At 34.7% G+C, this 16,326-nt stretch overlaps 1 protein-coding gene across 4 annotated transcripts in view; it reads right to left on the bottom strand.

The window, feature by feature from the left end:
• LOC106884153 (potassium voltage-gated channel subfamily H member 1) overlaps positions 1-16,326 on the bottom strand; it is a 430,860-nt gene that overhangs the window by 125,057 nt on the left and 289,477 nt on the right. For all 4 annotated transcript variants that reach the window (XM_052973779.1, XM_052973780.1, XM_014935387.2 and 1 more), the window contains one exon: positions 11,770-12,165. In XM_052973779.1, coding sequence (XP_052829739.1) covers positions 11,770-12,165 — 396 coding nt within the window. The remainder of the gene's footprint in view (positions 1-11,769; positions 12,166-16,326) is intronic.

Genomic DNA, 16,326 nt, shown 5'->3' with positions numbered 1-16,326 from the left:
TAATGATATTATATTTTTTGGCTAATTTCTGAAAGAAAATCGGCATTTGTCTTACATTTACTGCTGATTAGTTAATGCGCACATGCGTGGTTAATTTTTGAGAAATTAAGCTTGTAAACTCGAGTCAGTTTCTTTCCTTGGCTCATGTTTACACGCTAATCCGGAACTCTGCTGACGAAAGCTCCCGAGTTAGATATATTTTTATCTTGCTAAATAGCTTGAAACCATGGTACAGAGTATAGACTGGTAAAAATGTTTTTATTTTTCATTCTCTTTCGAAATTATCCCTATTTTTGTGGTATAGAGTGTTTTGCTGCTCTTTCTAGCGGGTTAGATGTCCTATTATAGGCATCTCTATATTTTAAATGAATAATATATATATATATATATATATGTATATATATTCATACGACGAGCTTCTTTCAGTTCCAGTCTATCAAATTCTCAAGGTTTCAGCCTACCCAGTGCTCTAGTAAAAGATACTTGCGCAAGGTGCCGTATAGTGGGACTGAACCCGAAACCGTGTGCTTGGGAAGAGAACTTCGTACCACACAAACATGCCTCCGTCTAAAGTGAAGTGTTTCCCGTAATCTTGAGAGGAACCTGAATATCTCATAATCTCAAACGTTCGTCATTAAATCTGAGGTGTTTTGGATAAGCGAGAATCATGCGTTTGATAAAAAAAAAAATAACCCACAAAATTGACTATTTATTGTTTGTAATTTCAGAGAAGATAAACATAATTTCTACCATTTAAACGCTTCTTTAAACATTTGAAATTAGGTTTATATTTTCTAGCTTTCCTGTATTAAGCTTACAAGTATTTACGTCACATGAATTAAAGAAAACATGAAATAATAAATATCTTTTGAAGTACAAACATAAGCTGCGATAACACATTATATTGTAAGATTTTATCATCATTCAGAATATGCCCGCTGGCGATGACTCTACATGAAAAAATTGCCTTATTTTGAATTTTTATCATGCTAAAATATATTTTTATTTACATACCTAACGGCAAAATATCAGCTGCAAAATTTAAGTAAATTACAGTTCTTTACTTATCCATTATGTGAATTCTATGCTTATTTTAATTAATATTTAATATTAAGCTTAAGCTGATATAAATCAAAATCGATTCGATGGAACCCTATAACATTGTCATTCATATTAACTGTCAATACTAGCAATTATAATCTCATTTCGATGAATTTATTGATGTATTAATAATTGATCTTTGTCTGCGTAGATATCCGAGTTAATTGAGGTATACAACTGAGAGTTTAGCGATTTCTGCCCAATCGTTGCCATCACACTGAGTCTATGCTTAAAACACTTATCCATCAAAACATAGTCTCTTTCATATACATCTTCAAATATATTAAGAGTATCAGTTTTTAGACATGCTTTACCTTGGTGAATATTTCAGTATGAATTTGCTGTTTTAAAGGTATTGTTATTAGTTAAGAAATATAAAGACAAATTATGGAAGGAAATACTCTATTTTTTGAATAAATCAAAAGATCTGTAAGGAATTGGTTCAAATATGTAAATTCTGAAAAGAAGTTTTCAACAAAATGTTTCATTGTTTGCGTTATATAATGTTCCAAAATATATGAATATATTTTTATTAAACAAAACTACATCTGTATGCAAAATAATTTTAAAAAACTTTTGGAAAAAAATTGACCTTAAAATTCTCTTTATTTGATATTCGGAAACCATCTTAATTTTACGCAAAGAAGGATTCCATCGAAAATAGCCGTAGAGTTTAATGAATTACTCTTTCTTCAAGGATACTGTGTGAATATTATAAATCATGCAGGTGTCTTGAGGTCAGGCATACGTAAGTTAAAATTATGGACTGTCGTATCGAAGAGAAAATTTACATGGAAATCGTTATGAATGGACAAAAGCATTGTTTGAATGTATAAAGGAAGCAATCAGTATGAAAAATATTCATTTAGTGAAGCATTTCAGTCTCAGATTGGAAGTAATTCACCTTATAAGAAAGTAAATTATTTTTATTCACGTGCTTCCTTGAAGTGGATATTACAGAGTTGGACCGTTCTGCTTCCCAAATAATGAAACTTGAATGAGAGAACTACAGAGTGATTATTTGTTGGAATACTTTGCAATTTTTTTACATGAATTTTGGCGAAGTACGCAAGACACGAATCTGATTGGAATAACGTAAGAGATTGGAGTTAGTGAGATAAGAGCTCGTGAGATAGGATCTATCAAGGGATACCAGTGTAAATTAGAGTAATGGCAAAATTCACAAAAAAACCTGGTTGTAGTTTTCTATGTTTACCATGAAGTTAATTTTGAACCTTGCTTATCATAATTGTATGACTGTAGTCACAAGATTATGAGCTTGGGCTTAGAAGACAATGTTTAAACGCTGGTCAACACTGAGAATATTTTTACGTAGACAGAAACAAAAACAGGCCACAAAAACAAAAAAATTCCTGAAGGAGATAATTTCCAGTCAGAATTTGGTTTGGAAAGGATTTTAAAGTAACAGATAGTAAGAAAATTTGACGTTTCGACGACACAAATATTAAAATACTGCACGTTCCTTTAGGATCTGCATTTGTAACAACAAATTCGAAAAATAGATATGATATCTCCCCTATGTCAATATGTAGCAGTCAAATACTAATGTCGTTATAATCAAGTATATCCCTCCTATAAAATTTGTGTATTTGTACTTATATTAGAATAGATATCATAATGAAAACTATTTATGATACTATATTGTGTTATAGTGTTTGTAAATTATGTATGAAACAGAAAAGGTGGTGAAAATGGATCGGTTAGGTAAATGGAAGCACATGAACCTTACTGAAAGGTTTCAGGTAGAACAATGTAATTCCTAGGTGCGAAAACTATATAACATGGATTTCAGTTGAAATCAATATCTGAATGGATAATGTGTTCAGGCTAGAATTATTAGATAAAAATCTAGCGATAATCTGTATAGTTGTTTATGTGGAAGACTGTGATAAATGTGGTTCAATTTAGAGTAGCTGGATTTGAAGTGATGGGATTATCAAGGGAATACCCAAGAATATATATTATTTGGTAGACAATTAAGTGATAAAAGATTGTTTATGTATGACTTGAAAATTGAGATAAATGTGTCAGGAGAATTCAATATTTATTCAGTAGAACAAAAGAAAGCGTAAGCGACATGTTATACGGCAACTAACGACTACGTGTAAATCTATTTAAGCCGCTGGAGTGAGTGAGCGAGTATGTATCTGTGCGTGTGTTGTGAGTGTGTGTGTGTGTGAGAGAGAGAGAGAGAGAGAGAGAGAGAGAGAGAGAGAGAGAGAGAGAGAGAAATAGAGAGGAGGAGAGGAGAAAAAGAAAGTGAGAGAAAACGTGCCGTGCTCAGAGATGTGACGTGGAGTTTAGTAATGGCGAAGTAATGAATAATGAAGGGAATGGAACCAAGTGGACACTGAAAATAATATCACTAAAGTACAGAAGTAAAGTTTTGGATGTGGATCGTATTAACATTTTTAGAGTGACGTTATACATCGAAATTTAAGCAGTAAAATAGATCCAAAGAAACTAATTAGAATTGAAAGTCTCCGTCAGATATGTGTTGTAATACAAAGAAACAAGAAAAGCGTTCACTTGCCATAAAGTCTGAAAGAATTATTTATAATAATTATTACCAAAAGACGAAAATACGTTAATGGATTTTGCAGTACCTTATTAATCACAAAACAGTTGTAAAATAAAATAATAGAGTCAAGTAAAATGTGCTCTTCAGAAGACTGCTTGAATTACAAATGTCACGTGAAAAAAGATAAACATGTTTACTTTGAAAGGTAATTTTTTTGAAATGCTAAAAAATTTATGCAACCTGTCACAGCAAGCCAGGAGATTCCTAAAAAGTGTCAAGACAAACCAGAAACAGCGAATATAACTCTAATGACCATTTCTCGGTATCGAACACCATACAAATGCATAGGAACGGCAAAAGGCATAATCAGTGTCTTCTAATGAACATTGAAGAAATGTGTCTGGTACCAAATTCTGATAAGAATGTTACCTTCCGCACAAAATATATGTTTAAGTCTGCATTATCAGAGATTTCAATTCACCAGCAACATTGGTCCTGATCAAATTCTAGCCATGGGTCTAAATCTCAGATGCGATTCATGAAATTACAGACCAATATCTACTCAGAACCACCAGAAAAATAAGGAATTCAAGATTCTATAAATGACACATAGAAAAATCTATTAAAAAGACAATTTAGCTTTTGTCCAAACTCTATCCTTTTATTTTTAGTGAAAAATCACCCGGACATACATACATACATATATACATACGCTCGTACGTACATACATGCTTTATCATATATGTATATATGCATGTGTTTATGTATATATGTATATAATTTACACATACACATATTTTTATAAGAGAACTGAAGAAGACTCGTGGTAGTCTGCGTTGGCAAGGCTTATATTATTTAGCAAAAATGACAAGGAGTTTGAAGTAATATTGCCATGTGAAAGCGAAGTTTATGACCTTACGGGCAGTGCCTTTCTTCAGAGCTAAGAATACAGAGAGAACAAAGAAATACAGAAGTAATTTGCATCTACGTTTTAGTGGCTGGGAGCAACTGATAGGGAACGCAAATCAATGCGAGAATGGATACATGAAGTGGAAATATTAGGAGAACGAAACTATGTGAAAGAGATAGAAGGAAAGATAAATAAAAAGCGGGAGAGAAGCTTGTGGGGGTACCTTAAGAGAAAAATTAAAATGAGAGGAAGTCTAAAAATAAAACCTTATCACAGTATACGGAGGGACGAAGGAGCGAGAGAGAAATATCGGTACCATGGTTCCAGTTCTGAATATAAAATGTTGCTCCAGTTTTTTCAATTGCATCCGGTTGTGGGTCCTGGTTCAGAAATGCAAAGGTTTTCAGGAGCGTGGAACCACCTCTTAGTCACTATTGTTTTCAGGTCTGCAACTGACCCAGAATAGAAACACTTGTCAGGATCACAGCTGTAGTTTAACTAACATATGTGATGGCGATCCATCTCAGCACAGGGACACAGAAATGGTGGGTGTCAGGGCGTACAGAAAAACAACAAGGAGTGAGGGAACCCTAGCAACTGTCGCAACATCCTTCTAGGAGAGGGACGTTCATGTAAAACCAGCAGTTTCACGTAGTTGCTGGCGATTTTGCTTAGGACTGTCACGAGGCGCTAATCACAGAGATCCAGAGAGTGATATACGCGTTGTACAAACGTTTGTCACTATATTGCAATGATGTACAGATGTCTCTTTATGGCGACCTCATTTGTCATCCCAACTACTGAAAGTCCTTTCTCAATAGAAGAGTGGTGACGAGTGCAGACCTAACCAGTTGGAAGCGCGCAGTAAGTTACAACTTTCGCCTATCATTTTTGCTTCAAACCAAGCAAATCTACAACGAGACTGAACAGTCATCTGATAGTTCATGGACGGAAAGTTAGATATGCAGTTGACAGTGAAGATGGAACAATTACTGTTCATGTATATATGCATGTATGACGTATGTATGTATGTATGTATGTATGTATGTATGTATGTATGTATGTATGTATGTATGTATGTGTATGTATGTATGTATGTATGTATCTATGTATGTATGTATGCTTGTATGTATGTATGCGTGAATGTATGTATGTTTGCATGTTTGTGTATGTATGTTATAAGCTGTCCCGTCGTTAAACAACGGATGAGGGTTCCACAATTTCATGTTGATCAACAACATCAAATGATTTGTCTATAATGATCAAATGTGTTTTGTTGCACGTTAGCTCAGTCCCTCCATCAAATTGACATTGTCTGTGTGTCATGCAGGGCAACGCAAAATTAAGCATTTTGCTGATGAATACAACACACTGCCCGAACTGTGAATCGAATCCACGATTTCTCGATCGTGAATGCAACACCCTAATCACTGGGCCATACGCCTTCTCTCTCTCCCCCTCTCTCCACACACACACACACACACACACACACACACACACACACACACACACATGTATATACATTGTATGGACATGCTGATCGTGTCCTACTGTTGGCTAGCAGTAATACTCCTGCCTGATTCACTGATTCCATTCTCTGCTTGGCATGTTCCGTCTCTAGAACCAATTTTGGGTCGATATATTGCTATTAAAGTTTCCAGGGTCATTCTCTTCTTGTGGAGTTCTGTATAAGACGTGAAACTGTAAAATAGCGTTTTTTATATTTTGATTTTCTTTCATAATCCGTGTTATTCTCGTATAACGCGTTGCCATTCGCGTTGTTGAAAATATTTGGCAAAACCAACGTGAAAGTATTGCACTTATCTGCTGATGTTACAGTTTGAATCGTGAAGTATACAATTTTCACGTTTGCATTGAAATTTGCATATTACATTGTTTGTCAGACTAACGTTTGATTGCTTGTAAGATCGTGGTGTCATGCTGAGAAGATTTTTTTTCTCCGTCATTGAGTTTTTGTAATTTATTCTGAATTTGTGCTTAGATATGATACATGTATAGTGGTTTATGAGTTTTATAATGAAATGTTCATTCATTTTGTAACCAGGGTATGTTTGATTTATGTAGTATAATATGTGTTTGTTTTTGTGTGTATGTGTGTTTTTGTTACTGGATATTGCATCTGTTGCATCATGTTTGGGAGAATTTGTTTTTGTATTGTTCTGCAGCTTTGTCTTCTAATCTATTCAGGTACCCATTACTAACTAATGTTTGTTTTACTTTTAAGATTTCCTCATTTAAAACCTCTTTAGTAGACGAGAATAAAAAAAAGATCGTCTAAGAAGGAATGTGATTATAGATAATTCGTATCTATGGGAACACTCATTAACCTCGTGCATGTATATGCAACTGGTATTATGTGTGTGTGCTTGTGTGTATTTGTGTGTGTGTGTGCGCGCATGTGTGTGTGTGTGTGTGTGTGATGACGTACTATGTTTATTGTCTGTTTTTCCAATGTTTATATATAAGGACGAGATGGTATTGCGGCTAAATTTATACTAGAGTTCTTTTGGAAGATAAATTTTAAAATGGAATTATTTTCGTGATTTTTGTATCTGTCACATTGAGTACGTTATCGACGTAATTGTTATAGACAATGTGATTGTGTTTAGCAATAATTTTAGTCTTCCATTTTAACCATATGAAGTATCGCAAATGTGGGCCACAAATGAGCGTAGGGTACTTAACCTCCTAGCCCTTCAAGATGGATAAGTTGTTGACAGGGGAAAGGAAGTTCGGTTGAGCAAGCCAACAGAAACACACATCATTGTATCACATACACGCATACACACATGCATATATATATATATATACATATGTATCGTTGTATCATTGTATACAACACATTATCGAACGTTCTTATACACAGCTGGTCGCACGATGCGCTCCATACTTTAACTTTCGAATGATGCCACGCAGCTGTCAAGGTGAAAATAATGGGAAGTCAGTCTGTTGCAGGGTCACTCATTCGCAGCTGAGTAGACCGGAGCAATGTGAAGTGAAGCGTCTTGCTCAAGAACATAATGAACAATCTGTCCGGGAATCTAAACCTTGAGTTGAACACGCTTACCACTTGGCCATGCACCTTAACACACACACACACACACACACACACATACACACAGACATACACACACACATGCGCGCACACACACACATACACACACACAAACACACATGCACACACGCATACACACACATGCGCACATACATATACACACACACATACACACACGGGTACACACACGGGTACACGCACACATACACACGGGTACACACACACTTACATACATGCACACATACACATGCGCACATAACTTATCGAGAGTTAGCAATAGTTTTCATTATTAGCATATCGATAAAAAGGATATCGATATATTACCAACCTTTTTGGCATCATATAAAGTTCCGATGATTGTATGAAATATATATCCCTGAACATGTTTCGTTATTGTGTAATGGTTTGGTGATTCCATTTGTGGATATATTGAAATCTTTAAGAAAAGAGGTTAGCTTCCCAACCACGTGGTACCGGGTTCAGTCTCACTGAGTGGCTCCTTGAGCAAGTGTCTTTTACTATAGCCACAGGCCGACCAACGACTGCTGGGGATATCATAACTTTTGAACTTTACCCACAGATGATATTAACAGTAGAGACATCTTATTTCAAATCTTGGTGTTTGAATCTTTTGCTTATGATTTTTCTACACAGTGTGCTCTGTTTTTGGCGCAAAACAAAACCAGTTGCCCGTCAGAGTTTAACGTGATGTTCGTGAATTCTTACCGGGTAGTTCATACTGAAGAGGCTCAAGGATTAAATATCCAAAAGCTGAAACCTGGGTATGTGGATGTCCTAAGCTGCATAATATTTTATTTTGTGCTGTTAAATGTATCAATTCTTTCCGTTTTCCTCGCATACTGTTTTTCTCTGTTATCATTGGTGCGATACGGTGGATTAATTTAAGACTTTAGCTCTAATATATATATATATATATATATATATATATGTGTGTGTGTGTGTGTGTGTGTGTGTGTGTGTGTGTGTGTGTGTGTGTGTGTGTGTGTGTGTGTGTGTGTGTGTGTGTCTGTGTGTGTATGTATGTATGCATGTGTGTGTGTGCGTGTCTGTGCATGCGCGCGCATGTATGTATGTATGTATGTATGTATGTGTGTGTGCGTGTCTGTGCATGCGTGCGTGTGTGTGTGTTAGGACAGATTTTTTTTGTTTATACGAGTTGTTTAAGGAAGTGTTTTTAAATTGCCAACGTGTCTCTTCCACAATATAATTGCTTCTGATTCAGTACACAACCTGAGATGAAGTCATTTGTTTGCAAGTTTCCAATAAAAGAAACGATGTTCTGTATATATCCATATCTAAGAGAGTTAAAATAGAGGCTAACAACGCTGTGCTGAAACGCGAATCACAAAATACGGAAGTAAGAACATCCGTTTAGAGCACATGGGGTACATCTATCGATTCTGAACGAATGGCTATCTAAGCATACTCAGTATACTTATAAGTTCAATTAAAATATAGTTTCATATTGTGAAGACATAAGAAGCGACAGATTGCTGCAACGATGCTCTATGAAATGCAGAATACTCTAGAAAAATTTCAGACAAGCAACAATTCATTAGAGCCAAAGTTGTAAAGGTGTATGAAAAAGTTGTTTTACAAGAATTAGTACTTTTATGCCTGCACATACGCATCTCTTCGAATCCTGGTGTTAATATTAGAAAATTTCTCTTGTTGGAATAGTGACAGATGAGTAATACCCAATGGTACAAATATCTCTTGTAATTTTTCTTTCCGTTAACACAGTGAATTGTGATTGGCTCTTGGGGTCCATCCTCGTTCTCATACGACTAACAAGGTTTTTTCTAAAAGAATGTCGAGTGTATCGATTCTATTGATTGCAGGTGAAGAAATATTTGACTCGGAGAGACAAGCGGGTGATATAATTAAAGGAAACAGAATAGACAAAAAAAAAAGAAAAGAAAAGAAATAGAAAAAATACAAAAGATGGTGCAATGGAGCCATTTTTATAAAAGTGTTTCGAACGGTTTAGAGAGATCAAATCGTGTCAACAGTCTAACAAACTCGTAGTAGCATTATATCGTCTTGCATATTGTAGAGTATTAATATATCCTTAATATAGACTCAATCAAAGTAACAAACAAAAGAATAAGTGTTGTCAAGCCAGTAAGAAAAGACGATTTGGAATTGAATGTAAAGCGATGTGAAGCATGACAGTGAAGAACCCTAAAAAAGATTGTCGAAGAGAATCGCTGAGTTTTAAGGGAAACCCAACAGTCGACCTTACTAGGTACGAAACATGTAAGTTTTATATATTTGTTCATAATAAATATTTACGTAGGGAAGCGCATAATGTAAGAGAAACTAGATACACACAGACAAATTCGTCTTCCAGCAAGAGCCCTGTTCTGCCTTTTATAATGTTTTCTTTATACGGATATTAAAAATTGGTAATTATAGTGTACTTAATCATTTGAAAATGTCGGTATTTATGCAAAATAACGTACGCACAAACATTCACACTTATACGCAACCTTGGAAGTAGCAATATTACAATATAATCACATACAAATTTAACAAAATCACACCTGTAACCTGTTTAATAAGCAGGTAATATAGATTCTTATATTTTTCCACGAATTGCTAATTGATATTTTCATATATAATATATAAAGCAAGACATCAGAAGTGTTAAGGACTAAAATTCTTCGCAAAGACCTTTTATTTAGAAAACATATAAACTGTGAGTTAACTCTGGATTTTTCCATTGCTAAATAGAAAAAAATTGATTATGACTAAAGTACATAAAAAAACTTATTCGTGCAGTGAAACTCGATTGAATCACTATCGTCACTTGGCGTGGTTAAAGCGATATAATTATTTATTTAACACATACACACGAGATGAAATTATAATTATAGCGTTGGAAATCTTTCTATTTGGCGAACAGTTTTAATGAAAGACTGCGATATATACGAATCACTTTAGGAGCAAATTCTGAACGCAGCTTAAAGAAGTGTAAATCTACATTAAAACAAATGAGAATCACCGAAATTTCTTTCTATCTTAATTGCTGTTTAAATATGTGACACGAATAACTAAATTATAAAAACATTGAATATATATGCATAAAATGTTTATAGGGTATATTAAATGAATATATTTAAAACCGCGAATTAAAATTGTGGGAATACATTCTATACCACAATACAGGTATCAAAATTATTGCCAAGTTTCGAAAATTTTGAAGTTCAACCAAAGTTTCTTCTAGCTCGCCATTATGATACCAATAAGTATTGACGAACAGACATAGAAAACGCGCTTTAATGGAACCAGTGTTAGATAAATGTTCACATTGGTGTAAATTTGACAAAAGGAAAACTCTAATAAACCGAAAGAGTATTATTTTGAGTTGGTTAAAACTTTTACTCAACCGAAATATTCATATTTTCCAAAAGGAATAGAAAGAACATACCCCGATTTCTTATACTACTGTCAACATCAAAAGTGCAGTTTTAGTTAACGCTATGCGAATAATGAAGCATTTTCAATTCGGTTGTTAGTTGATCAGTCTCTGTACAACGGTTAAACGAACATTGGTGAGTAATTAAATTGTTTATGTAGAATAAATTACATGATCATGCTGAAAACTAGGATGTTTTCTGCGTTTCATTGTAAAGAAAGATTAAAAGCAGTTTAGTAGTATTTGTAATATTAGTACTAGTAACATCATTATTATTAGTAGTAATAGTAATAATAGTACTGCAGTCCGGGGGCAGCCTTGATTCTGTATTCTCTTATATCTGAATATTAAACAACTTCTTTATAGAACATTATTTTCGCTACTATTTAGAATATTCTTGTAATCCATGTTTATGATCTACCTGTAATAGATACTTGAACTTCATTGAAACTGCAGTAGTTTTCAAACATAACCGAATTGGACATTGCACACAATGTACGTTACGACTTGTTACCGATTGCAAATGGGTATATTAATTGTTTTAAATTGAATCGATGTTTTAAAAACATAGGAACCAATATGAAATGTTACAACATTATTACACTGAATCAAGTGTGAGCATTAAAATCGATACGACAATCATAGAATACATTTAATAAATCTATATTTTATAGACATGAAACTGTTAAAATAGTTACCTTCTCTACGTCCTGAAATGCATTGAAGACATCGTAAGGTAAACAAGATAATAAATCAATTATGAACCAACTCTTCAAGTAGTTCATCCGTATAGTTTTAGGGTCAGATATAATTTCACCTGTCGGTCCCACAAATGTTGTATGGAAGTTTAAAATGATATCAAGAAAGAAGACAACATCGACAATGCTATCAACCACCAAAAGAGGAACTTGATCCATGGTTTTGTTCTTGAAGGCAGCGTTATAAGGTACCATGACAGCTGTATAAAATGTAAGAATGAGAATCATCCAATCCCAGATAGCTTTGAATAGACAATAATGTAGAATAATATGCGGTGGTGTTTTGGGTGCTTCTTGTCTGTACTGAGGCAGAACATCGGCGTAAAGGTTAACCATCTGTAAATAGGAAAAAGGAGAAGAAAATATTATTAATCAATAAGATAATAAAATCTTAAACTCTAAATTATGCAAACTTGAAACAATAGTTAGGTGATACACTATTTACCTCATTACGTGCAACATATGCTTTTAATATTTTGGAAAAAAAAGAAACAAAAAGCTTATTTTTATCTTTTGTATCAAATAAAGTAAACTCTTATTAACGCATTATCTTGTGAATCAACGAGATTTACAAAAATTTAATTTAATTTAATGTTGAAATTAAATAAAGAAAATAATAAAAAAAGCGCAAGCTAAGAATCTCTGAAACATGATTCATCAGGCAAGCGTTAGGCACCAATATTAAAAGAATATTTTCCTAGCAATATATAAAGCGCCGTTTTATTATTCATTTGCACTCTATATTCAACATAATTACATCAACTTTGATTTATTTTTAAACATGATATATCAATTTTATTCATCATATTATAGAGACGAATTTATATCTATTTAAACTCTTCTTTCTTACTGTTATCTACAAGCATAAACTAAAAAAAAAAAAAATGCAATTATACCATGAACACTGCTTCGTCTTTTGAATAATGAGGAGAATTTCTACTCTTCAAGGTGTTCAATAGTTAGAAATTATTTTCAGATTGCTTTTATGACCTCTTTAATTTTACCATTGAAATTATAGGAGGTATGTTTTCATTATTAACGCATATTTTATAAATAATAATAATGATGGAGTACTGGAAAATGAACAATATAAAATCCTCTTGGATGTTAATATACAATGTGACCAGGTCATAGAGACAAGATATTGTGCTCATTGATAAAGATGAAAAAAATGGTTTAGACCATAGCTGTTGCGATGCCAGATGATTCGAAGGTGAGATCACTAGTAAAGATAGAGAAATACCAAAGATAGAGAAATACCAAAGACAGAGCCTTACTTTAATTTTTTAATTTGTCATTATCTGATGTCAAGTAAAGAAAAATCAGTAATTAGGATTTACTTGAGTATCATAATAATAATAATACACAGGTTTGCTTGTCAGTTGTTTGACCTTAACCATTTGAGCATGTTCCTTGGTGGCTGACAATATGTGCATCTCTGATCATGAGCAGAAGTAGTGGGGGAGCATCATAGCCATGTGCTGAGAAGAATTCTTTCGAGTTTGAATAATTCACCTTTGGAAATATGGGTGTTTCGTTCAACATCCTTAAACAAACCTTATTCAGGGACCTTTTCAGCAGGATAGGCTACTCGACCTGAAGAAAATTCTAACTGGGCCCCACCTGCGAGGTCATGCGCTGTTTATCTTGATATGAGACCACTATGTCGCGTACATATGGTTGTGATGCGTGTGCCTGGTGTACCCTTATCAGACGGGTAGTCATGATGGGTATAATGGGTTTCGTATATTGTACCCTAGTGTCACTTTGATGGCATGTTCTCTCATTCAATAATAATTATGCCCAGATGCAGTACCAGGCAGTGGCTCTCATGGCTTCTGATCTTAACTGATTGGAAGTGTTATCATGTACATTGTTTTACTTGGTATAAAAGATGGGCTACAGCAAATGTTCTGCTCAATAACACAGATTTACTTGTCAGTTGTTTGACCTTAACCAGTTGCGCATGTCCCTTGGTGGCTGACGATATGTGTATCTCTGATCATGAGCAGAAGTAGTGGGGGAGCATCATAGCCATGTGTTCAGAAGAATTAGTTAGTGTTTGAATAATTCACCTTTGGAAACATGGGTGTTTCGTTCAACATCCTTAAACAAACCTTATTCAGGAACCTTTTCAGCAGGATGGGCTACTCGACCTGAAGAAAATTCTAACTGGGCCCCCACCTGTGAGGTCATGCGCTGTTTATCTTGATATGAGACCACTATGTCGCGCACATATGGTTGTGATGCATGTGCTTGGTGTACCCTTATCAGATGGGTAGTCATGATGGGTATAATGGGCTTCGTACATTTTACCCCAGTGTCACTTTGATGGCATGCACTGCTCTCCCATTATTATTATTACTATTGAGTGAGAGAGCAATGAATGCCATCAAAGTGACACTGGGGTAAAGTGTACGAAGCCCATTATACCCATCATGACTACCCGTCTGATAAGGGTACACCAGGCACATGCATAACAACCATATGTGCGCGACATAGTGGTCTCATATCAAGATAAACAGCGCATGACCTCGCAGGCGGGGCCCAGTTAGAATTTTCATCAAGTTGAGTAACCCATCCCGCTTAAAAGGTCCCTGAATAAGGGTTGCTTAAGAATGTTGCATGAAACACCCATGTTTCCAAGGGTTAATTCTTCTCAACACATGGCTATGATGCTCCCCCACTACTTCTGCTCATGATCAGAGATGCACATTTCGTCAGCCATTAAGAGACATGCTCAACTGGTTAAGGTCAAGCAACTGACAAGTAAATCTGTGATATTGAGCAGAATATTTACTGTAGCCCATCTTTTATACCTAGACAAAACACTGTACATGGTAACACTTCCAATCAATTAAGATCAAAAGCCATGAGAGCCACTGCTCTCTTTTACATAGATGATTTAAAGCTCTTTGGAAATAATGGCCAACAACTACAGGGCTTACTAGCAACTGTTGAACAATTCAATAATGACATCAGGATGGAATTTGGCCTACTCAGATGTATAAAAGTGTTATATTTATCAGAGGGAAACTGATAGAAACATCCAAATGTTAATCTTGACGGAGAAAATGTTATAAAGGAGTTCGAACCAATGGAGAGCTACAACTACCTTCGGGTATTTGAAAGTGATGGAATCAAATATTCAATGATGGGGGAAAAGATCGGAAAAGAATGTTATCGCAGGGTAAGGGCAATACTCAAGACAAAGCTGAATGCAAGAAACAGAATCGAAGCGATCAATGCTTTAGCCATACCGGGCGTGACTCACAGTTTCAATATTATTATCTGGTTAATTATTGAAATATGTGATCTTGACAGAAAAATACGAAAATTGTTGAAAAGAAATAGAATGCACCACCTTAAGGCAGGTATAGAACAACTTTATCTGCCAAGAATGGAGGGTGGCCGTGGACTTTTACAAATGGAATTAACAATGAAGATTGCCACAATTGGCCAAAATACTTATCTGCAAAACTCTGATGACTGGATGCTAAAAAATATCTTGAAGCATGAAAACAAGACAACCTCATACTCGGTAACAAAACAGGCAAAGAAATATCTAAGTGAATTCCAAATACAACAAATCCCAGAATTAGACGTACTAGAAACAAGCACAGAAAAATCTAAGCATATGAAAACCATTGCTAAAACTGCTACTTTAAATATTCTTACTGATAAATGGCAAGAAAAACCTCTCAATGGCAAATACCTAAAGAGAGCTAATAATGCCGATGTTGACAAAGCCCTTACCCATCAATGGTTAGTGTCTTCTGGTTTGAAATCAGAAACAGAAGGGTTTATCATAGCAGCCCAAGACTAATGCCTACAAGAAGCTACCAGGTCAACATCTTAAAGAACGGCAGAAGCCCAACATGTCGTGTATGCAAACAACAAAATGAGACCATTGATCATGTTGTCTCCATGTGCAGTCTGCTTGCGCCTACAGAGTATCTCAACAGGCACAATAGAGCAGCACAATATATTTACTGGGTAATTTGCAAAGAAGCTGTTCATATTCTACGTAAAATACTGTCTATGTAATCCCAAAACATTTCAATCAGTAGGCAGTGTGAAAATCCTTTTAAACAACAAACACCTTTTACTGTCATCTTAACATCAGACTAACATCTGATGAAATTACTTTTAAAACAAACTTCTAATTTACTTGTTTTGACTGACATTCTCTAGAACAATACTCTGTGCAAAACCAAAAATACGGCACCCTAGTCATAACACCAACTTAAATTCTAACTTGTTGTCTTAGCAAAAGCCAAACATATAATAATAATAATAATAATAATAATAATAATAATAATAATAATAATAATAATAATAATAATAATAATAATAATAATAATAATAATAATATAAACACACGCCAGAAAAGGTCACAGAAAACGAGAAAGCAACCATACTCTGGGATATGCCAATACACACAGATAGAGAAATTAAGGCAAATAGACCAGATATAGTTGTCAAAGATCATGAAGA

Source organism: Octopus bimaculoides, chromosome 16 (genome assembly GCF_001194135.2).
Source record: "Octopus bimaculoides isolate UCB-OBI-ISO-001 chromosome 16, ASM119413v2, whole genome shotgun sequence".
In the NCBI taxonomy this organism is placed as follows: domain Eukaryota; kingdom Metazoa; phylum Mollusca; class Cephalopoda; order Octopoda; family Octopodidae; genus Octopus; species Octopus bimaculoides.
Note: the sequence above shows the minus strand (reverse complement) of the source record. Positions and strands in the feature narration are given on the sequence as shown.